This window comes from Parasteatoda tepidariorum, chromosome 2 (assembly GCF_982258835.1).
Source record: "Parasteatoda tepidariorum strain Cologne lab strain chromosome 2, Ptep-v5.0, whole genome shotgun sequence".
Lineage (NCBI taxonomy): Eukaryota > Metazoa > Arthropoda > Arachnida > Araneae > Theridiidae > Parasteatoda > Parasteatoda tepidariorum.
In genome coordinates, this window is record NC_141756.1 from 16,722,047 (window position 1) to 16,744,010 (window position 21,964).

At 28.5% G+C, this 21,964-nt stretch overlaps 1 protein-coding gene across 1 annotated transcript; it reads left to right on the forward strand.

Annotated features, from left to right (window-relative positions):
• The first annotated feature begins 340 nt into the window (after nucleotides 1-340).
• On the forward strand, nucleotides 341-19,964 carry LOC107448834 (uncharacterized). Its single transcript, XM_021147747.4, has 3 exons — nucleotides 341-1,014; nucleotides 14,854-15,002; nucleotides 19,637-19,964. Exons 1-3 carry the CDS (start codon nucleotides 359-361, stop codon nucleotides 19,780-19,782), a joined length of 951 nt encoding a protein of 316 aa, XP_021003406.2. The 5' UTR covers nucleotides 341-358; the 3' UTR covers nucleotides 19,783-19,964.
• Nucleotides 19,965-21,964: the final 2,000 nt, after the last annotated feature.

A 21,964-nucleotide genomic window follows, 5' to 3' on the forward strand; every position in this document is an offset into this window, starting at 1 on the left:
TCCCTGAAACATAACCTTGTGCTGAAACTTATTAACTATTTTAAATCTGATAAACTAAACTAAGGTTTCTCGTTACTGAATCGGATTACTTTTATTCTCATGATGTTTGAATAGCGATAAACAATAAGACTTTAAACCACATTGTTTATGTCTGTTTCCAAGAACTGAGCGTAATGCTGATGAAAGCATTCATAATGGATCTCTTGAGAAAATCGAATTTTATCGTGCTCGAATCCCGGGACTTTTATCGAGCTCGAAGTTGCTGTTTCAGCAACCGGTCTGCAAATGACTTGAAAATATATAAAGCTAAGTTAACCCAGATGAATCCTTTTTATTTATTACCAACTAATATCGAAAAATGTATTCGATTAAAAGCCACTCCTCCTGTATGCTGAGCATTGCAGCGTTTCTTTTATCCGTGTCTAAATGCTACACTGCACCTGCAACCACTTCTGCAAATAACAATTCCTGCATTTCAAGTACAAATGACTTTGATTTACATTGTTCAAAACTGAAAAACTTCGATGCGCTAAATTCTGTTCTTTCAAATTTGCCGGAGAATGTTGTATTATTGCAAATAAGTAATTTAAATTGGACTCATTTACCTCTAAATGTGTTTCGAAATGTGAGCTTGAACACGCTGATTATTTCAAACAGCACGTTTGAATCATTTCAGAATTCATCAACCGATCTTGGACTTCACCATTTATCTTTGGAAAATGTGTCATTCCAAACGAAACCGGTTTGGGAAGATTTTGAGCATTTAAGGAATTTGCAAACATTGTCCATGTATAATGTGACGCTCAACAGCACCATCGACTCCAGTTTTTGCCATTCGATTTCTAAATCGATAAAATCCGTGACAATAGCTGCTGGTAATGTAAGTGATATCAGACCAGACAGCTTCAGAGTGCTCACGAGTTTAACTTATCTGCGAATTTCTCATAATAAATTGAGAACTTTCCCAAAACTGGTGCTAAAGAACCCCTCTAGTTTGGAACATTTAAGACTTGAGTAAGTATCTAATTTTAATGGCTGTTTTCTTGTAATTCCTTTTTACACAATAAAAAAAAATACACTTAATTATGTGTGATGCATTTCCGGAATCACTTTAAAAGTTACATATTATATTGTGAGACATATATTGTATTGTGAGACATATTTTATAGTTATTTATTATATTGTGAAAAGTTATATATTATATAATGACTTTACTTGGTATAACTTAAAGGAATGTCAACAAAAAGAGTGCAAGTTTATGGCGTATTGCGAGATTTTAATTATTCGATGCATATGAAAAAATTAGCAGCAATAAGCTTAAAATTCTTAAATTGCATTGCAGTAATTTATATCACAATATTTAGTAAACCTTAAAAAATTAAATGATTATAAGCAATTTCAATTACTTTTGCAAGAAATAGTATATTTGTTACCGTGAATCTCTGAAATATTTGTTATATCCGATTTGATATTAATTTATTCGTTGATAATTTTATATTTATTTGATATTTTAATATCTGCTAAGGATAGATTAGGAGAAACATCAGTGTTCGGAAATATATACTGGGCAGTGGCACTTGACCTTAAAAAAACATTGATGTAAGGCATACCGGTCAAATATATATCACGCAGCTGCACGTAACTGGACCAAATATATATTTCGAACATTTATTAAAGCGACAATGTGATTATCAACATTAATCGCAGGAAGTCAACAACCACCCATTTCTGTCATTCACAGTAACAAGTACTTTGATTGGTTAAATACCAGAGCTAAATTCAAAATGATTTACTAGAAGTTAATTTCGTCCAACTCAGCATCTGATCATATTTTAATACCTGCTGAGGATAGATTAGGAGAAGCATCAGAGTACTGGTTAAATGCATACTGGGTAGTGGCTCTTGACCGTAAAAAACATTGAAGTAGGGCATACCGGACAAATGCATACCGGCCAGGGTCACTGAAGCTTGAAAAAACTTTGATGTATGGCGTACCTGACAGTGGCACTTAACTGGACCCAGTATATATTTCGGACAATTACCAAAACGACTATGTGGTTATCAACATTCACCGTAGGAAGTCAACAATCACCAATTTCGGTCATTCACAGTAACACACTTATATATTTTTTTATCAAATATTATTAATAAATCTTAAAATGGGTTGAAGTTAGTTGAAGTTTCTACTGAAAAATTTGTTTTTGACATTTTACGTGAAACATTTTTTCTTTTCACCTGTTAGGATTATGTAAGGAAGTTAGCTTATTTTAAATCAATACACAATATGAGCTAATATTACGAAAAAGTTACTCACAATGTTGGAAAACTTTACTATTTCTAGCAAAAACAAAAACAAAAATTTCCTTTTTAAATCTAAAAAAAACTTTCTGTTTGGCTGAAATTGATTCATCTTTTTCTGCTTGAATTCTGGATCTAACTACAGTAGGTTACTGCAATAGAATCAAACCATTACAAAATAAATCAATTTATGCATCATATAGAACACAGTTACCAGCATAAATAACTAAAATAAATTTGTAATAAAAACATTAAATTTGTCTAAAAAGAAACCATTGTCTTCTACACTCATAAAAATGTATAAAAACTGTAATGAATTGTCTCCTTAATTTTTAATCACTATCACACATATATAACAACATTTATTAACACACATTTATAACAACATTTGATTTGATTTGTTGACAGATCAATATGTTTTGATGACTCTGAACATAAAATTCCTATTCAACACTAAGATGTCAAATTTTAATAGTTTTGTGCTTTTTTTCTCCTCACTTAAATATTAATTTGGGCCCACCAAACCGTTTATTTTTTGTCTTGCTCTGTACTCTAAATATATATATTATAAGCTTTCATCATAAGGTAATAATTAATTACTTTTTAAATTCTCATTAGTATAATTTTTCATTTTTTTATTATAAAAATATAAAATCGTTTTTTAATAATACTTCTATCCCTTGCTCTTATTATAATAAATGATATTTGAAATTCTTTATTATAATAAATGACTTTTGTTTTAATAATATAATAAATTCTAGCATAAAAAATCTTTATTGAAGTTTTAACAATAAATAGTTTACAAGAAAGCAAAATTATATTTTTAGACATGCATATTTGCCTTGCAACATTTATCTGTTTAAATAATAAAAAAATTACCAGAAAAGACATGAAAAGAGTTTTTTGCTTTGAAACTGAAGAAAATAAGCTTTATTTCTCAAAAAACTACTCTTAAAGGAATAAAAAGAAAATAAAACACTTTTTGAAATGTAATACTTTCGGTTATTTACATTCAATAAACTTTTGCTTATCCTACAATAAAGCTTATCTTCTTTCTTTAATCAATCATGTTTCAAAATCATTTATCATCACTGATGGTGATGGTTTATCAACACAGCATCCGATTCCCTTTCATTTCCAACTTCTATTTTAAATGAATTATTTTCGTAATGCCTTTAGAGGCGGTATGAGGTTTGTAGCCAAAATAATTGTTTACTATTGTCATTCGTTTCATATATGCCATATAAAAAATGTAGACTTCGTGACGCATGGTTTAGACCGTGCAGAAAAAATGCAGACACGACGCTTTTTTTGTGTCATGGAGCTATGGTCCGATTGCACCGATTATTGCCTGGGAATGTGCTTTTCCCCGTCTTGGTGATCACTTGCAGTCCTTTAAGAACTTATGTACAGTGCGCAAAACAAAAAAAAACGGACCACCACGAATACCTTTTAATATAATGATCGGATTTTCACATTCTAGGACCTTAATGTTACTAGGGTGTAACCTTAACCATTAAAAATTAAACTAAAAAAGTCTTGTATTTAAAATTCTATTTCTCAGGAACTATTCGACCGGTTTCGCTCAAAGTTTGTATTTCGCCATGTAAAATTACAAACTTCAAAATGATGTGAAAAATTGTCAATTCAATATTTTGTTGACTATTATTTAATAAAATAATAAAAAATAATAAATATGCACTAAAATTTACTTTTTGCATGGAATTATCTTTGAATAAACGCATTTTATAAGTGCGTGCAAAAACTTTTCAACTCTCTTAAAAAGTTCCCGAGATATGGCGAAATACTCAAAAAGTAAGATTAATATTAAGGGGTTCAAATTTTGGACCGATCTCCTAACTAAACAATGGAGACCTTATTCTCTAAATTGCCGCTGCTCCCTATATTTTGGGGGTCAGAAATCTGAATCCATCGATAAAAAGGTATGTTTATTCAGAGAAAATACGTTTTTGTGTTTGATTTCATAACTTAATATGTCATCTGCACTTATTAATTAGAACATTTGAGGTCACCCCCTCGAGCTATTAAGATTGAGTCATAGAACGTGAAGATCCAATCATTAGATCAAAAGTTATTCAAGGTGGTTCGTTTTTTATTTCGTGCACTGAACTCAAACAAAACCAGTCACGAGTCTTAATTGCTCATGACTGACTTGAAGAACATTCCAGAGAATGATTTGGACAACTAGATCGCACATTTATGGAATACAATTGATGGGTCATTTCGGAAACAAAACTCTACATCCAATGATGCTGCATAGCTGAATATTCTTGCAAGAGTCCATGACACTAATTACTTGTTGAATTCATGACACTAGCTGCTTATTGAGTGCATGACATTAACTACTTGTTGAGTCCATGACACTAACTGCTTGTTGAGTCCATGACATTAACTACTTGTTGAGTCCATGACACGTCGAATTGCTGAATTACGTAAAGCTAGAGGAGGTCCAACACTTTATAAAATGCTATTCCGTGAGATAGATCCCCTCAGTGTATAGTAAGGGAGATAAAATCTTGGATATTTTATTTTAATTTAAAAGTTTCTTCTTACAGTTAGAAAAACATAACTTATAAAATTATGAAACCAAAAATAAAATATTTTGAAAACATTACTTTTATCCTTAAAATACACATTTTTATACCTATTGAGAAAACATTTAAATTTTAAAAATATATTTTAAAGCATATATCAACAAAAATATTCTTATTACATCAATATCTTTAGTAATTACCAGATTTAGCAATTTATTGAAAACAAAGTATAAGAAAAAAATAAAATTTCGTATCTCTATTTCTCAAATAAATATTTATCTCTAAAGAATACATTTTATTTCGAATTAAATTAAAATAATGATGCGTTCAGACTGAAAAAAACTGAAATTAGAATAGAAAATTTCCTAAATAGACAAACGGTTCCTTAAAATTCTCTCAAAATTTGTTTACAAATTATGCTACACAAAATAAATTTTTTTTTCAATTTGCATTTCTTGTAATGAAAGTCATTCAAACATGTTTCCCACTATGACAACAAACACAGAAAAATCTATACTGCATTGTCACAACACAATTTCAATTTTATTTCTTCTAAAACTATATAATCTTTCAAAACAAAACGAAAAATTAATTAACACTGAAAACATATTTTTATGAGATTATCTATTAAAGCGTAAATTGGTGTAATATAATTCAAGAAGATGGGTTTGCATTAATTTTACGGTTTAATAAGTTTTCATTTTTGGCAATATTGTGCAAAGATTTCAAATCATGTTTGTTTTCCAAAGGCGAATACCAATAGACAATTATCTTTATTTACTCATAGCATTATTACATTTTACTTGCTAAAGATATTTTTTATACTTTTACATTGGCCAGATATGATGCGAAAGCATGTTTCATTAAATAAAGTAAACAATAAAGAATCAAGTGCTGCATTTAAGTTTTATTTGTTTTCACGAAGTTAATTTTTTATGGATACATCGTTAATGAATATATAAAACCATCTTTCAGATTTTGAACTGTAGAAACGTTTTGTGTCACATAAAGAATAGTTAAGGAATTTGTCTGTATGTAAAGGAGTTATTCTTGCGTTAACAAACAGAAATTTAAAAGCAATAATGAAAATTAAACTTTTTCTCTTTCGCAAGACTTGTCACGGATTATGCATGCGTAATTTTTGGTACTTCTTCATTCGAATTAAAAAATGTATTAAGTATTGTATTTACCAAAAGAATTTTTGAATGTTGGTTTTATTCCTAATTTTTTGATATAATACTCATGAAAAGTCCATTCTCATTATTTGAGTGCAATAAGATAAGACTCGGAATGTAAAAAGAAAAAATATATAAATAACTCAAATTAAAAACAGTATGTTTTTAAGAAAATTTTACTATTTTTGACTGAGAGAATCAATTTTAGTACGTTTTATAATTCTCTTTTATTTTCTAAATATTCTTAGATTCTCTTGAGTCATATTGTTTTTAAATTACTTAAGTATTCCTAAAAAAGATATTTGTTCTCTAAAATTCATTTTTAAGTTTTGTTGGCAATGCGACGAAATTTTTTTATAAAATTTCAATTTAGTTTAGAGCCTTATTGTTTTTATTCTGATTGAAAGATTTAATATTATTATTATTTTCTTTTCAAAAATTAATTCCAAAACTTTTGTGCTGTTATGAAATATATGAATAGGATAAGCTTTTTTCAAAAATGTACGAGCTTTAGCGTTAATTAAAATAAATAGGAATTTTAATCAAAAAATAACATTTCCTTTTTATTTCAATTAATTTATGACTTCGTTTGGAAGTTATTTAATGAAAAAAAATGGAAGAAAACATTTTTGATTATTTTAATGAATGCAAATAAAATTTTAGATTTTATAAAAGTATCAAAACAAAATGCTGCTTAAGCCAAAACGAAATATATAACATGGAGGATACTTTTTTCTGAAGTGACGAATTCGGATTATTTATATTTAAAAAAATAGGGTATCAGCAATCTATTTTTTAAATTTAAAGAAAAATGAAAAAATTCGAATTTTTTTAAATCTTTAAGGCTTTTTTATTTTAGTATATTTTCAAAAAAATTTTCTTAATGCTTACAATATTTATTTTAACAATTTTGTGCATTCATTTGCTTATATTTCAATTAGAACATTTCTTGTAGATTATTTTGTAAAAAAGTAGAAAGAAAAGGTCAAAAATTCCTATTAGGTTTATATAACATGCTGTAAAAATTGCTGCACAATTTAAATAAGTGTATTATACTTAAGATACAAAAGTTTACTTCAATGATTTTTCTTAGATAGAAAAAATTCCTTATGAATTTAATTAAGATTAAAACACAAAATTATCATCTATGAGAAAAGACACTTTAAAGTCTTCTGATCAAGTTTCTGTTTATGGCAACCTAAAATCATTCATAACTTTTGTAAAAATGCACATAGAGAGATGATTTTTTTACAGTGCATTTGAAGTTTTATTATAAGCAATAAAAAAATATCGATATTTTGGTCATTTCTTTAGTACCTTAAGTAAGAAATAGTAAATGAGAAACTTGTTAACAACGATAACCTTTATATCATGTATTATTTCTGACTGGGAAACGATTCATATCTTAATTTTAAAAACATCAATACAACTGGAAACATCTAAACTATCACTCTCTTATTTTTTACTTACTGATTTTCTTAAATATATTTTTTGGTATCAAATCAAACGCGAGCTTTTAAAATGAAAATTTCGAAAGCAAAATTTTTCTACAAGATTTCATAAACAGTCATTAATGAAAGCAAAAAAAGTTAGAAGAATATATTAGTGAAAAAAAGCACTTTAAATAGCAATATTTATCATACTGAAATTTCAAAATGAAATTCAGCGAGTTAAATTTTAACTAGTTGTTGCAATTCAGCGAATTGTATATCATCTCGCATGGTTATTATATACTACAAGTTAAATAGTTAATAATTCTCGAAAAAGTAATCGAATATCCATTTTTATTATTATCACCCTCCTCATACATTTTTCTACACCCCCTCATAATTTCAAGTTCCTAAGTATGCGCATACTGTAAATATGCGTATTTCTAAGTTATTTGTAATAAATTTCTAGGTATACTGTATACATATTTCTAAGTATACTGTATGCGTATTTCTAAGCATACTGTAATAAATACGCATTTTCTCCTGACTTTCCCCGTATATTTAGCTATTTAAAGCTGTTTTGTTGACAAAAGTTTTTTTTCTCACACTAATCATCAATTGATTAAAATCGACAGTTGAAATAAAAAAATTTTGTCATGCGACTTTTCTTACTGTACGATAACTCGCCTTTCTCAGATCATTAAACGATTGTTTTTTATACTTGCACTTAATTTTCAACAATTATTTTACTTACCATTATTTTGAAAAAGCAGGAAAAATTCATTTATTTTTATAAATAGGAATGTTCACGAAATATTAAAATTTATTTTAGTGAGTTTCATTATTTTTAACTTCATGCGTTTCAACAAGGATCATAAGTCTCATGATCAGACCACTATAGGTTTAAATATTTTTACATTAAAATACGATTTCAATATCTACGACTTATAAGGTAAAAGCAGTTTCAGACTTTTCTCCATAGACCCGTGGTGGCTCAGAGTTCTAGCTGAACACAATGATGTGCTCCTGGTTCGAATCCCCGCGATGATTGGGCAATGCGAATTCATCTACCAGATTTATTTCGTAACTCTCGCGGAGAAAACGCGTTTCCATATGGTAAAAGTCAGTTAAGACTGCAAATTTACTTTGTAACTTTAAGAGAGAAAATTTGATTTCGTGTGTTTAAAACTATTGTGACAACGGATTTTCTCCGTAACTTTTACATAAAAAGTTGGTTTTGGCATGGTAAAAAACCAATTTGACTGCGAATTTTCTTCGGAATTTCTAAGGAAAAAACTTTTTTTTTTGTATGGTAAGAAACTATTCTGATTACTGATTTGCTTCGGAATTTCTAAAGAAAAAAATTCTTCTTCTATGGTAAAAAACCGTTCTGATTACGGATTAACTTCGGAATTTCTAAGGAAAAAGTTATTCTATGGTAAAAACCATTCTGACTACTGATTTACTTCATAAGTTTTACGGTTTTGCACAAACAATTTAGCTTGTGATTAAAAATCATAAATGTACATGATTTTTTTTTTACAGTCAAGCAAAAAAATTTACGTAAAGTAGAAATCCCAAAACATGGACGTCAGCAGCGCTTAAAATTTCTTATCTTGGATTTTCTTAATTTTTATGAGTATTGAAGACTACTTTGAAAAAACAAATTTTAGCAAGGAAATAAATTTTAATCATTCTTATTATGCACATCGGAAATGGAACCTTCATTTTTAACATTTCAGTAGTTCTTCGTCTGTATTTTCATTATTTATGATAATCATTTCGTCATGAAGCAAACTGTTTTTTGACGAAATGAAAATTCTTACAAGTTTAATGCAATTATTTCCACACTCACGCGTGAAGTTTCAGAGGATTTGGAGGGTTCACCAACACTTTTTTATTTAAGTAAAAACCGTTAACAGTGTCTGACGGAAAGATATAGAAGTTAGAGCTTTTTATAAATTAAAACTACCAGGTTCAATTTCCGGTGAATACTGGATACTCATACTCCTATTATTTCCTCTCGAGTTCTTAAAAAAAGTATTGATAGGTTGTATTATTCTTAATGAGTTAGTTGAAATTATTATCCTCAAACAGGCGAAGATAGTAATATCATAAATTGTAAAAATTGTTCTATAGCATTACACAGAAACCTGTTTTGTAACAAATTAAGAAATTTTAGTGAATTTTGAATATTATATTGTACAGATGTAGTCTTTGTATCTTCACTCTGGAAAATAGGATTTTTATTGTAAGTGCAAAGAACAAAATAACACAGTTATTCTAAAAATCATTTGAGAAAACTAAAGTATCTAAATTTTCTTATCTAAGATTGAGATGGACTCTCGTTAAATAAAAAAAATTTATAAAACACTAGTGAATCGTGGTATAAAAGACTAAAAAGACGCTTACAGAGGGGATAAACTTGGCAAAAACTCTACGAGCAAAGAAAAGTGGAATACTTCCGAAATTGCCTTATCAGTTTTATTTTATTTTCATTTTTAAATGGAAAGGAACTTGCTTTGCGGAATCTAAGTTCATCGATGACGGCAATACTAAATAAAATACTATTCTGTAACATTATTTAAAATTAAACCAGATAATGTCTCCAAGTATTTTTAACACCACTTTGAAATTTTATGGAAATTTAATCATCGAGATAATCTAACATCGTCATCAGTTAGCCCATAATATTTATAATAATAATTGCTAAAACTTAGCTTGAAACTAACCGATATTGATTCCAAATTACATGTTGGTCACATTACTTATGAATATAACGATAATGTAACTTGATTAATTAAATACTATACTATCACTTTTGAAATGTCTTTAATCTTTATTCAATAACTTAAATATTCAAATGAAAATATAATATTTTTAAATTTATATAAATATAAAGCACATTAAGTATTTTAAGAAAAAGATTTAAAGTAAAGATAGAGTGCTTTCCACAGGAAATTCAAAACTCGCATTCTGAATTCTAATTCACAGTCTTCTTCTTATCTTCAGAAATTGACTAATGAGGCAGCTGACAACTCCCTAGAGATGAATAGCGCAGCTCAAAAATTTTAATTTAACCGCCAAATGATATAGATTTGTCACCTTTTGATAGTGAATTTCGCAATTATCATTTGTGTAATTACATCTTGCATTCTATTTAGCCAAAATTCTAAAAACATGAAACATGTGATCTGGAACTCTAAATTTACATAATGCATCACGTTTCTTTTGATTATGTAAAAGAAATATATTATGTAACAAATTCTAAAATGAATTTAAGTTTTTAATTAACATATATCTACTTCAACTTTTACACGGCAGCCCTTGGAACAGAAATCTTTATATTTATTTGTAGGTGAGCTTATGGAGTAACTCAGTGGACTGTTTGTTAAAACACGATTCCCAGTAGATCCCCAAAATCTAGCATCATTAATAGCTTTAATCAACCAGCGAAGGGACCAAGGATGCGTGGTATAGATCCTCAGTAAACTGCCGTTAAGGCGAGGCCTGGTTGGCAGGGCTCTTGACTCACGCTCGTGAGAACGGGAGATCGAGCACACCCAACCGAATAACAAATAGTGATAGGCGCAAGTAAATCTGTCCTCCACAAAGTCCTCCATGTTCCCATAACAAATCAATAACTCTGGAGGTACTGTATTGGAGATTGATCGTTCTCTGAATCAGATCAAAATTACGATCAGTGAATGAATGAATCTATGAATGGGTCAGCTCTCTAAACAGGTGTGACGTATGAATGTGGCAGAATTCGAATTCTTAGACATAGATGGCGCCACTAGAAAAAAATCGCATCCCCATTGCCATATGGCCGACGACAACAGCAACAATCGTTAAGTGCTTCACTGCGTCACCAATAGAGAATTCTGCAGCTCAAGTGGGGCGTGAATAACATACTAGTACTAGCAACACCATGAAAAAAATTTTAAATTTTATATGCTAAAGTTAGATTTTGTAGGTTTCATGTTTTATACGACAAGAATATCTAATACTACTATGCATGATAAAATAACTGAACTACTATAAGAAAGCACTTCAAATTAATTTGTAGAAAATTATTTATCTGTAAAACAATTCTAAAACAATTGAAATGAAAATGAAATGAAAACTACTTTAAAATGAATTATGATTAATTTATTGAAATAAATCAATATGAGAAATAAAATTTTGAAAAAATAGATTGAACATCAGGAAAACAAATAAAAATTTCTTACAAAATGTAAATGAAAAGAATCTAAATTTTCAGAAATTACATAATTGTGCTTCAAACTATTCGATTCACGATCCCATTCGATTCATAAAAACTAAAACAAACACAGCGAATAAAAGAAAATCTTAAAATAGCGGCAATCTTGATTCTAAATGCCAGGTACACATTAATGAAAAAAATATAAGTCCTATAACAAAAAATAGAGAGATTAAAATTTTAAGATAAAATAAGCATTAAGGTGTAATTCTCGCATTTAAAAGTTTCGCACATTTCATCATGTTTCAAATTCTATGCGTACCGTAATCACATACTATTAATCTTTTCCCTTCGAAGTATGACAGTACTTGCAGTACAGGACCATCTGTTGCACCAGCCGTAAGCAAACCCAATTCAAAATTTTTGATGGCTTTCCATTGATGGACCAACATAATCTTGATGGCAACCATCAATAATTCAATCATGAACGATTATATTTTTTGATGGAAACCAACATAAGTAACCATCACCCCAATGTAGTAATTCGGGCTGATTTATGATGGTTCAATATAAGAATAGCAACTTGTTTTGATGGTTCGTTCATATTCAACCATCAAAAATTTCCATCATAGATTCTTAGCAATCAACTGTTGGAACCATCATGAAGCACCATTACCCCATTGTAGGAATTCGGCCTGATTTATGATGGGCCAAAATAAAAATAAAAGCAAATGGTTTTGATGGTATATTCCTGCTGAACCAACAAGATTTTACATTCAACCATCTTAATGTATTATTGTACCATAATGGACCATTACGGATCATCATGGATTGTTGGTTCATGAGAACTAAACTTCCCTTAATGGTTAGCCGTCCTAGCATTACAGTAATATTTTCCATCATGTAATGATGGAAGTTTGTTGGGTTTTCAAAAACCATTAACGCAGAATGGAAAAGGATGGATGACGGTGATCATCAAATGATGTTGGACCATCATGAATCGCACTGAAAACAACATAAACCATCAACTTTTTTAATGGGACCATCAGGAATTTTGACTTGGGAAGAGTTAAAAAATGGATTTCTAACACCTTGTGAAAATTGCCAGTAGTGATTTTGTCTACAAAACCAAAATAAATTTGCTTTATCCGCTGACGTACTTATAAGCAATACTCAACAAGTAAATAAACAAACTGTGCAGGAAATTTAAAGCAAATGAACGAGGTTCTTTAAACATGTTTTTATAAAAGCAAGAAATATTAGCCCAGTATTTTTTTAACTTAAAAGTATCAAAACTACTGCAACAAAACATTTAAGAATATGTAATCTTAATAGCAATACAATTTTATAGCTTCTTGTCATTTTTACGACCCAATTACCATCCAATTTTGTTTTTAAACTTCTATAAATACGTCATTAATGTTTCAAAATAAGAAGCAAATTGTTATAATGATGTTTTTTTATGCTCTTTGAAATTGAAATAATTATGTACCTCAAGAGAATTTTTTTTCAAAACTGTTATGTTAATGTGACAGCATGTTTCTTTTTTTAAATGTGTGGAACAAAATCGATTATATGCTTTCTTTAAGAAATCAGATCTACAGTAAAATAGAAAATTTTATTTATTATGCTAAAGTATTTCTCACGTTAATTTTCTTTTAGATGAAAGAAATCTCTTCTCAGTTTTTATAACATGTAATAATGTTTGTAAAATATTCTGTAAATGTTTATGGAAAGATATTAAAATATTTAATTCTTACAGAGTTGCTCGCGTATTTCATCCATTAACTATATACGCTAGAGAAATAACTAGTTTACTTATTACGAATTTAACTAGTTTACTTATTTTACGTGAGAATGAATTTGAAATAATTTTAAACTTATATTTAATTACAAGCTGGAAAAAAAAGTATGGTGTGCCGTGATTCGAGGGGCGATACTTTATTCCTGCTAAAGAATTAGTGTTGATATTTTAAGTTACAAAAGCATATTCAGAAATGTATTTTCTTTGATTGTGTCTAAACTTTTTATTTGAGGACCGGGATAGCCTGGTTGGTAGGGCACTGGGCCCATGTCGAAGGGTACGTGGGGTTTGATCCCTGCCGGCCGAAGACTACCGGTGTAGTAAATGGTGACTGATGCACATTAAATCTGTCTAGTCGCAAAGTCCTCCATGTTCCTATAACAAATCAATACCACTGGAGATACTGATCTAAGAGTTTCCTTGTCTTCTGGATTGGTTCAAAAATTACAGGGCTACGGAGTTGCACATTAGTAGTCGTAAACCCAAAATTGGGTCGGCTGTTCAACGACGGATGTAAGATATAAGATATACTTTTTATTTGGAAGATTCAATTTTTTTAAATTTTAACTCTCCGAGTAACAATCTGATTTTATTTTAACTATCTGGAAAACATTGTTGTAATGATTTGAGTCAATAGTCAAAAGTTTATGCCACAGTTATTATTTTTTTAGATTAGTTTTGTTAAAAAGTACTGCATAATTGACTTAATTTTACTACTGTAAAGTTATCTGTGAAGTTAAAAAGGAATTTTCAACATTTAGTGATCAAAGTTAAATGTCGTGGTATCATATATGTCTAGATTTTTTAATCAAAAATCATTCACTAAATTTTGAAGCTATTTTTGAATAATACAAAAAAAATATATAAGTATATGCAATCTGGGTTTAAATTTTGAAAATTCAAAATATAAACGAACTAAAGTAAATTTTATTTATTTGAAAACGCAAATTTAAAAACCTTATTTTTTTTCGTAATTAAGATTGTAATAATATTAAACTTTAATGAATAATTATTTATTAATTTGATAACGAAAGGAATTGTTTTTACAGTTATATTAAGATTAGCATAAGCAAAAAAATGTAAAACATATTTCACCTACACAAAATAAAACACATCCCACGTTATGTTGAAGATAACAAACAAAGAATATTAATTCTTAATCTACTAACTGAATATAATTATTTTCTTTATTAAATCCTCGAGTGTTTAAAATTTATTTATAAATTTGCTGGCTCACTTAACTTTTGTGCTTTTCGATGAATTTAATATCCAGCTTTAAACCTCGCAGGAATATACCCCCTCAAATCTGTGCTTTGTTTTTAATTAAAACATTAAAATCTCTTTCATGCTGAAGAAACAAGCACTTATTTCTTTTTATAAATTTCAGTTACAACAGAATCTATTCTCTTCCATCGGGTGTGTTTGACAATCTCTCAAATTTAAAAGTTCTGAGTCTCAGTAATAACTCAATCTCAACTCTTCCAGAAGAAGTATTTTCACCCGTTTGGAGACCAGATGTTCATGTTGAATTAAGAGGTAATTATTTAGTAATTATTAAGAGGTATTCATTAAATATGTTTCTTATTATAGATAATATCGTTTTACTAATTTTAAAAGCAAAGTTGATTTTTTAAAACCTAATATTATATTATCCCAATTTGTCTAGTTACAATGGTATTTATATCCTATTAAGGAAGTATTTTTAACAGGGATAACCTGGTTGTCAAGGCACTGAACTTACGATTGTGAGAACGGGAGTTCGAATCCAGCGGGCTGAAGACTGTCCGTGCAGTACATGGCGACTGGTGCACGTTGAATCTGCTGGGTTCCAAAGTCCTTCATGTTCCCATAACAAATCAGTACCACTGGAGGTACTGTATTGGAGATTGATCGTTCTCTTGTTCGGGTCAAAATTACGATCTGTGGATGTATGAATGGGTCCGCCCTATAAATGGGTGTGATGTATGGGTGTGGCAGAAGTCGACTTCTTGGCTAAAGATAGCGCTACTGGAAAACAAGAATAATCGCAACCGATCTGCCATTATGGCCGGCGGCATCAACACTAGGAAATATTTTAGATTACGTGGAGGGAAAAGTTTCAAAAAGAATCTTAAATGTTTTTTTCTTATTTTTTGTTTATAATTCTAAAAATGTATCCAATGAAGGTGTGTATTAACAAATCGGAAATTCTTATCCAGTGCTGTTAAAATTGATAATTTTTCGAAAATAAAATTTTTTTTTTATTTTTGAAATGGAAAGTTTTTAATTGTAAGGTATGCAATTTTACATCATTTTAAAAAATACAGATTTATAAAATTTGACTGAATTTAGAAAACGTAAAATTTAAGTGAAGTCAGTCGAATAGTTCTCGAGAAGTCGAATTTTAAAAATTTGGACGTTTTTAAAATTTGAATTCTCAGAAATCACTCAACCGATCTTGCGCAATTTTTTTTTTTGGCATGAAAGAAATAATAATTTGTTTTTAAATTGATGTAAAAAATTGTAAAAGCAAATAATTGTAAAAGAATGATGTAAATAACTGTTAAGTTATTCAGAATGGCTCATTTTCCTTCTCCCTCTTCTTTTTTCGCATTGTACATCCCAGAGTAAGGTGAATTTGACAACATTATTTAATAGTCACCCCAAAATGTAGTGGTATTTAGAATTCAGAAAATGTTATCCAAGAAATAAATGATATGGATATTGATAATTATAAATTGTAGCTGGAGCTATAATTCTTCATATTAACTTAAAGATTTAAATAAAGTGCGTTAGCTGTAGAAAGTTAATAAGGATTATTTCATAAAAAGGCGCATTGCAACAACCCTTTTTAAGGTATGCAAATGTTTGTAATAAGGCTGCAAATAAGGTATTATATAAGGTAATTCTTTTCCCTTTTTAAAGAATCGTCAGCTCCACAAAGCTTTGTAAGGTTGCAAATAAGGTATTTATAAGGTATTGTTTAAGGTATACATAAGGTTGTAATAAGGTTGCAAATGTAAGGAATTGTTTGCAAATGTTTTAAGTAGTTGAAGATAGTCTATGGATGCAATTATGCAATTTTGATTTCCGCTCAACTCGACAACATTGAGAAGATTTCCTGACATTATTATAAAGGCTTGCAATAAATTCCATTTAATTTTAAGTACAGTCGGCAAAAAAAAAAAGATATCACCCTGAATAACTTTCGTTCTAATGATCGGATTTTCACGAACTAAGTGTTAATCTTAATGGTTTCTGGGGGTGACCTCAAATATGCTAATTAATTAGTGCTAACTATTAATTAAGTTACGAAATCAGACACAAAAACGTACTTTCTCTGAATAAACATATATTTTTTCTTACATATTTGGATTCTTAACCTTCAAAATATAGGGGGTAGCCGCAATCTGGGAAATATGGTCCCCATAGTTTGGTCAGGAGAGCGATCCAAAGTTCGTACCCCTTAATGTTAATTTCACTTTTTACGTTTTTAGTCATATTTTAAAAACTAATAAAGCAATTCGAAGAAAATTTCACCCAGTCATAAAACTCATTTACCCAAAGATAATTTCACGAAAAAAATAATTTTTAATAATTGTTAATTATTTTTTATTATTTAATTAAATTAAGGATGAAAAATTTTTGAATTATAAGGTAGGAATTTTTTTATACCATATTAATCTACATATTTTTCAATTGAAAAATCTAAAGTTTTAACTGTTTTTATTTATTAGAAGCTGAGAAAAATTAAAATTAATTATTTTTAAAAAAATAATTTGGCGACAATGAAGAAATGATTAAATGGAGCGATTAATATTAAAATGTGATAAACTTGCGAGGAACTTGACTTCGCGCGCTTAGCATAAAATTTCATTCATATTTTTTTCGCTAATAATCGTTTGCTTATCTTTTCATTTTTATTTTTTTAAGCTATAAAATACGATGTTTCTTCTTTAGTCGTCTAAAATTCTATTTGCAATTTAGTAAAGAAATTTGAATAAAACATTTTATTGAATAAAATACATTTTATTCAGAGAATGTGGAGTTTTATAAAAGCATGCTTCTGATAGAATATGATTATACAACAGATTGTGCTTCTTTAATGTGATTATTTTTTTTTCCTCAATAACTGATAAAATTTCAATAATATACATACGAATGAATAAATTTGGAATAAAATATTCATCAATTTCTTGAATATATATTTTATAAATATTAATAAAAATACGCAGTCAACATTTTTAAGCATCTCTAACAACATCGCAAATTTCTCAAAATCTTATAGGGTAAACTAACCAGTGAAGGAATACTTAAGCTTAGCTTGTCTTTAAAAAAAAATCATAAAAATTTCAAAATTTGTAATTTTAGCTAAATGACGTATTTGTTATTAAATGCATGTCGACATATTTGTTATTAAATGCAAATTATGTAAAAAAAATTTAGATAAATTACATAATATTGTTTTAAGCTTTTGGTGGTTTAAATAATAAGTAGTAAGATAACCAAGTGAAGAAACAGTTTTTAAATTGAATAAACACTAAATTTTCCAGTGAATGAACACTTAATTTTGAGAATGTTTGATGCTCGTTAGGAATCCTTAGGCCACACAGATATCTGTCGCCCTGTAGATGCCTGAATTGACTGATGTTAACACAGGCGGGCATTAGGAAAAAAAATTTTTTTTAAGTTTTCGTGCCCCCATTTCAGTATCTTAAGGGCCTTACGAGCTCTGTTTAAAAAGAGAGTATCATATCAGATATATATATATATATATATATATATATATATATATATATATATATATATATATATATATATATATATATATATATATATATATATATATATATATATATATATATATATATATATATATATATATATATATATATATATATATATATATATATAACAAAAATAATCATAGTAGCAGTATTTGGTGGTAAATGTAGCTTATCGTAATTGAAGAATATGCTGTGCGACATTTTATGGTGAATTTGCGAACGTAAGTTTCAGAATGCATCGAAACATGTGGATGCTATTTGCTAATCATCTTTATCCAAAGAAAACCATGTAACGTAAATATCTAGCAAAATGAAGCAATTTTTTAAACAATGAATCGTACAATATGCAACATATTATTTCAATATCTTATTCTTAAACATAACATATTTCAATGTTTTTAAAATGCCACTAAACATTCAGCAATTCATTGAGTTATAGAAAAAAGAAATCGTAAATTACAGAAAACCTTGTGAATGTGCATTAGAATTACTATACAATCTACATTTTATTTTTCATGCACTTTTTTTTTCTTCAAACTTTCATGCATAGAAGACTCGATTAAAGCTGTAAAAATCATTATCCCTAAAATTTTGTATATAGCTATTATAAGTTATGTTAATTTGATTTTAGTATGAAATCCTCGAATAAACATAGCAAAAATAGCATAATCTAAATAATATCAGATAAAAAGTTCATGTATTTAACTTCTGAAAACTTATAAATCGATTCAAATTTTCTTTTCAAAAGAGATTAAAATAATTTTTTATTTTATTTATTTATTTATTTATTTTGCTTTTTGGACATAAATGAACTTAAAAATTGTCTATTGACTAGAAACTTCGAGGTGTTTTCTATTAACTATTAATTAAACCTCTCAGAGCAATCACAAAACATTATTTCAATTTTTTTACAGTCAAAAATTGGTTGCCTAGCAACCTAGTAAAATTAAGCGTTTCTCTTTTGAATCAGTCAAGGGTTATCTTAAAATATTTATTTGCGCAGGCGACTTTTTTTGGCGGTTTTCTGGACTATCGCCAAATATATAAACCTTTATTGCAACCCAATTTACGACCCAATTGTTTTAAAATTTTGTCTACCCCCCCTAATTCAAGTGTCTAGATTCCAAATATGTAAAAAAAAATATATGTTTATTCAGAGAAAGTACGTTTTTGTGTCTGATTTCGTAACTTAATTAATAGTTAGCACTAATTAATTAGCATATTTGAGGTCACCCCCAGGAACCATTAAGATTGACACTTAGTTCGTGAAAATCGGATCATTAGAACGAAAGTTATTCAGGGTGATATCTTTTTTTTTTTGCGGACTGTACATAAAAAATAAAATATTTACGAACTTAAACAATTTTCGATAAACTTTATTTACAAAATTTTATTTCTTTACAGATAACCCCATTAAATGTGATTGCAAGCTGCAATGGGCAGTGACATCTTCGAGAAAACCTTTGGATATAGTTGGACAATGCGCTCACCCTAAAGCCCTCTACGGAAAGCAAATCAAAGATCTAAAAGCCGAAGATTTATCTTGTTGATTCCAGCTGCTGTTTCGATGAAACATCGTTTTTAATCTAATTTCATATTTCTTCCAAAGTTAAAATTCTAATATCCACTCTTACTCACTATTTTCTTATTGTAAATACCGACGATATAGTTCTTATCCAATGCAATTAAATTTTGTGAAAAAAAAATAAAATTAAAATATCCCCTTCTCGTATACTGTTCTACTTGTATTTTCATTTTAAATATTTCTCTATATTTCTTCAATACTATTTTTATTATCTCTTCAAAATTAATAGTTTGCATTATTACAGTTTGCCAAGAGATTATTTTAATTCTTTAACATTTCCCCCTCATATACTGTTCTACATGTGAATTTATTTGAACCCTAAGATTTTCATTATAAATATTTTTCTTCATTTCTTCTGATCTATTTATCTTATTTTTAATATCTCTTTCAAAAATTATTGTTTTTATTATTAAATAATACAGTTTGCCAGTAGTTTACTTTAGAAGATAAAATAAGATTTAAGTTTACTGCAATCTAATCAGAAAATGAATTCAATTTACAAAAGCAGAAAAGAGACAAAGAAGTAAATGAACTATTAAAACATTATTGTAATAACATTATTGTTGCAAGTTTATTGTAATAAGATGTATTTCGTAAAATAACTATATTTGTTTTCATGTCGAATTTTTTTTTCCTTTTTGCTGCATGCAAGTGAGGTTGAACTACTCAAGAAAGCAGAAATATTGAAACCAAAAAGCATGCATAAGATTGTTGGGAATGATCAGGAAGCATATTCCTGAACGTTGGAACTTTTCTTTTTGCATTTTTTTCTCGTTTATTGAAAAAGCTCGTTCAAATCTTCCTAAATGAGTCACGAGAAAAGAAATTATTTCGAATTAAATGTTCTGTTTTTGATTCCTTCACTCTAAATATTTTTCTTATACTGTAGGTAAGGGTTGCCCAAATTAAAATGAAAAACGTAAATACCAGATAATTTCAGAATAATTCAGATGTTATTTTCATATCTAATCTGAGTTTAGTTAGCAACAACTAATCATGTCTGTTAGGGTCAAGTTTAGCATATCTTTAAGCCAGCACCCTCTGATTATTCCGAAAACGGAGCAAAACGTCAATATGGAGAAAAACCACAGTTTTGAGAAAATGAAAAGGTTCAATTTTTTAATTTTTAAAAATTTACTCCAATGTTGCATTTCTGGGCTCATAAATTTCTTGTAGAAATGGAAACAAGGCATTGATTTTGATAATTTTTATCTGACTGGAAAAATGCCTCCAAATTGGAGATTTTTGAAAAAGTATAATAATTTTAGAAATATTTTAGTTTTGTGTCTAAAGCTCCAGCTAATTCTTTACGGCAAGATACACAGTTTAAAAAATCATAGTTTTGCTTCAAGAGTTGGGCACTTAAACGGTGACTTTTTTTATTTATTTATTTTTTATTTCCATTGGCGAAAGAGCTTCAAAAAACCTTATTAATCAAACATTACGCAGTATGTGGATCGCTAAATTAACATTCCGTCATAGTACCGCTATTGCTGACGCATTTTTAACGTTTCCACTTTCATTTGGGTAACCATTATGCGAAAAAAATTCAATTTATGATAAGTTTTATTTGCATGATAAACGTGAATCTTATCTTGAATTTTCTAAAAACATATGTTAGGAACTTATTTAGCTTTTCTTTCCTGTGAGCTAATTTAATAACTTAAAAACAAAATAATTGCACGCTTATTTCTTGAAAGAGATTTCATTATAATAGAACTGAAAGAAATAATTATAATAGAACTGACTTGTGTTTAGAATTCGATGATATGACAGCAAAGAAAAAAATTGAAAAAAAGCCATTAACAAGTAAAAAAGCTCCCTTTCAAACAAAATCATTTTTTCATTCTTCATTTAGCAAATGGTATTATACTTTGCTGGTTTTATCACCCTCGAGCTACAAAATTCTCCACAGGGACATTTTTTGTGTCAGAAAACTTCAATATAAGAAAACTTTCAAAAAAATGGTACGTAGAAGTTGTCCTTGAATATGACAAGATGCCACTGGCTACTCTGTTCCAAATACTCACCACATTTCTTTATTCTTTAGAAAACCTTTTCTAAGTTATAAAATATATATATTATTGAAGACAGGTAAATATATATATATAGATATTTGTTTAGTATATAAGGAAAAAGATACTTTT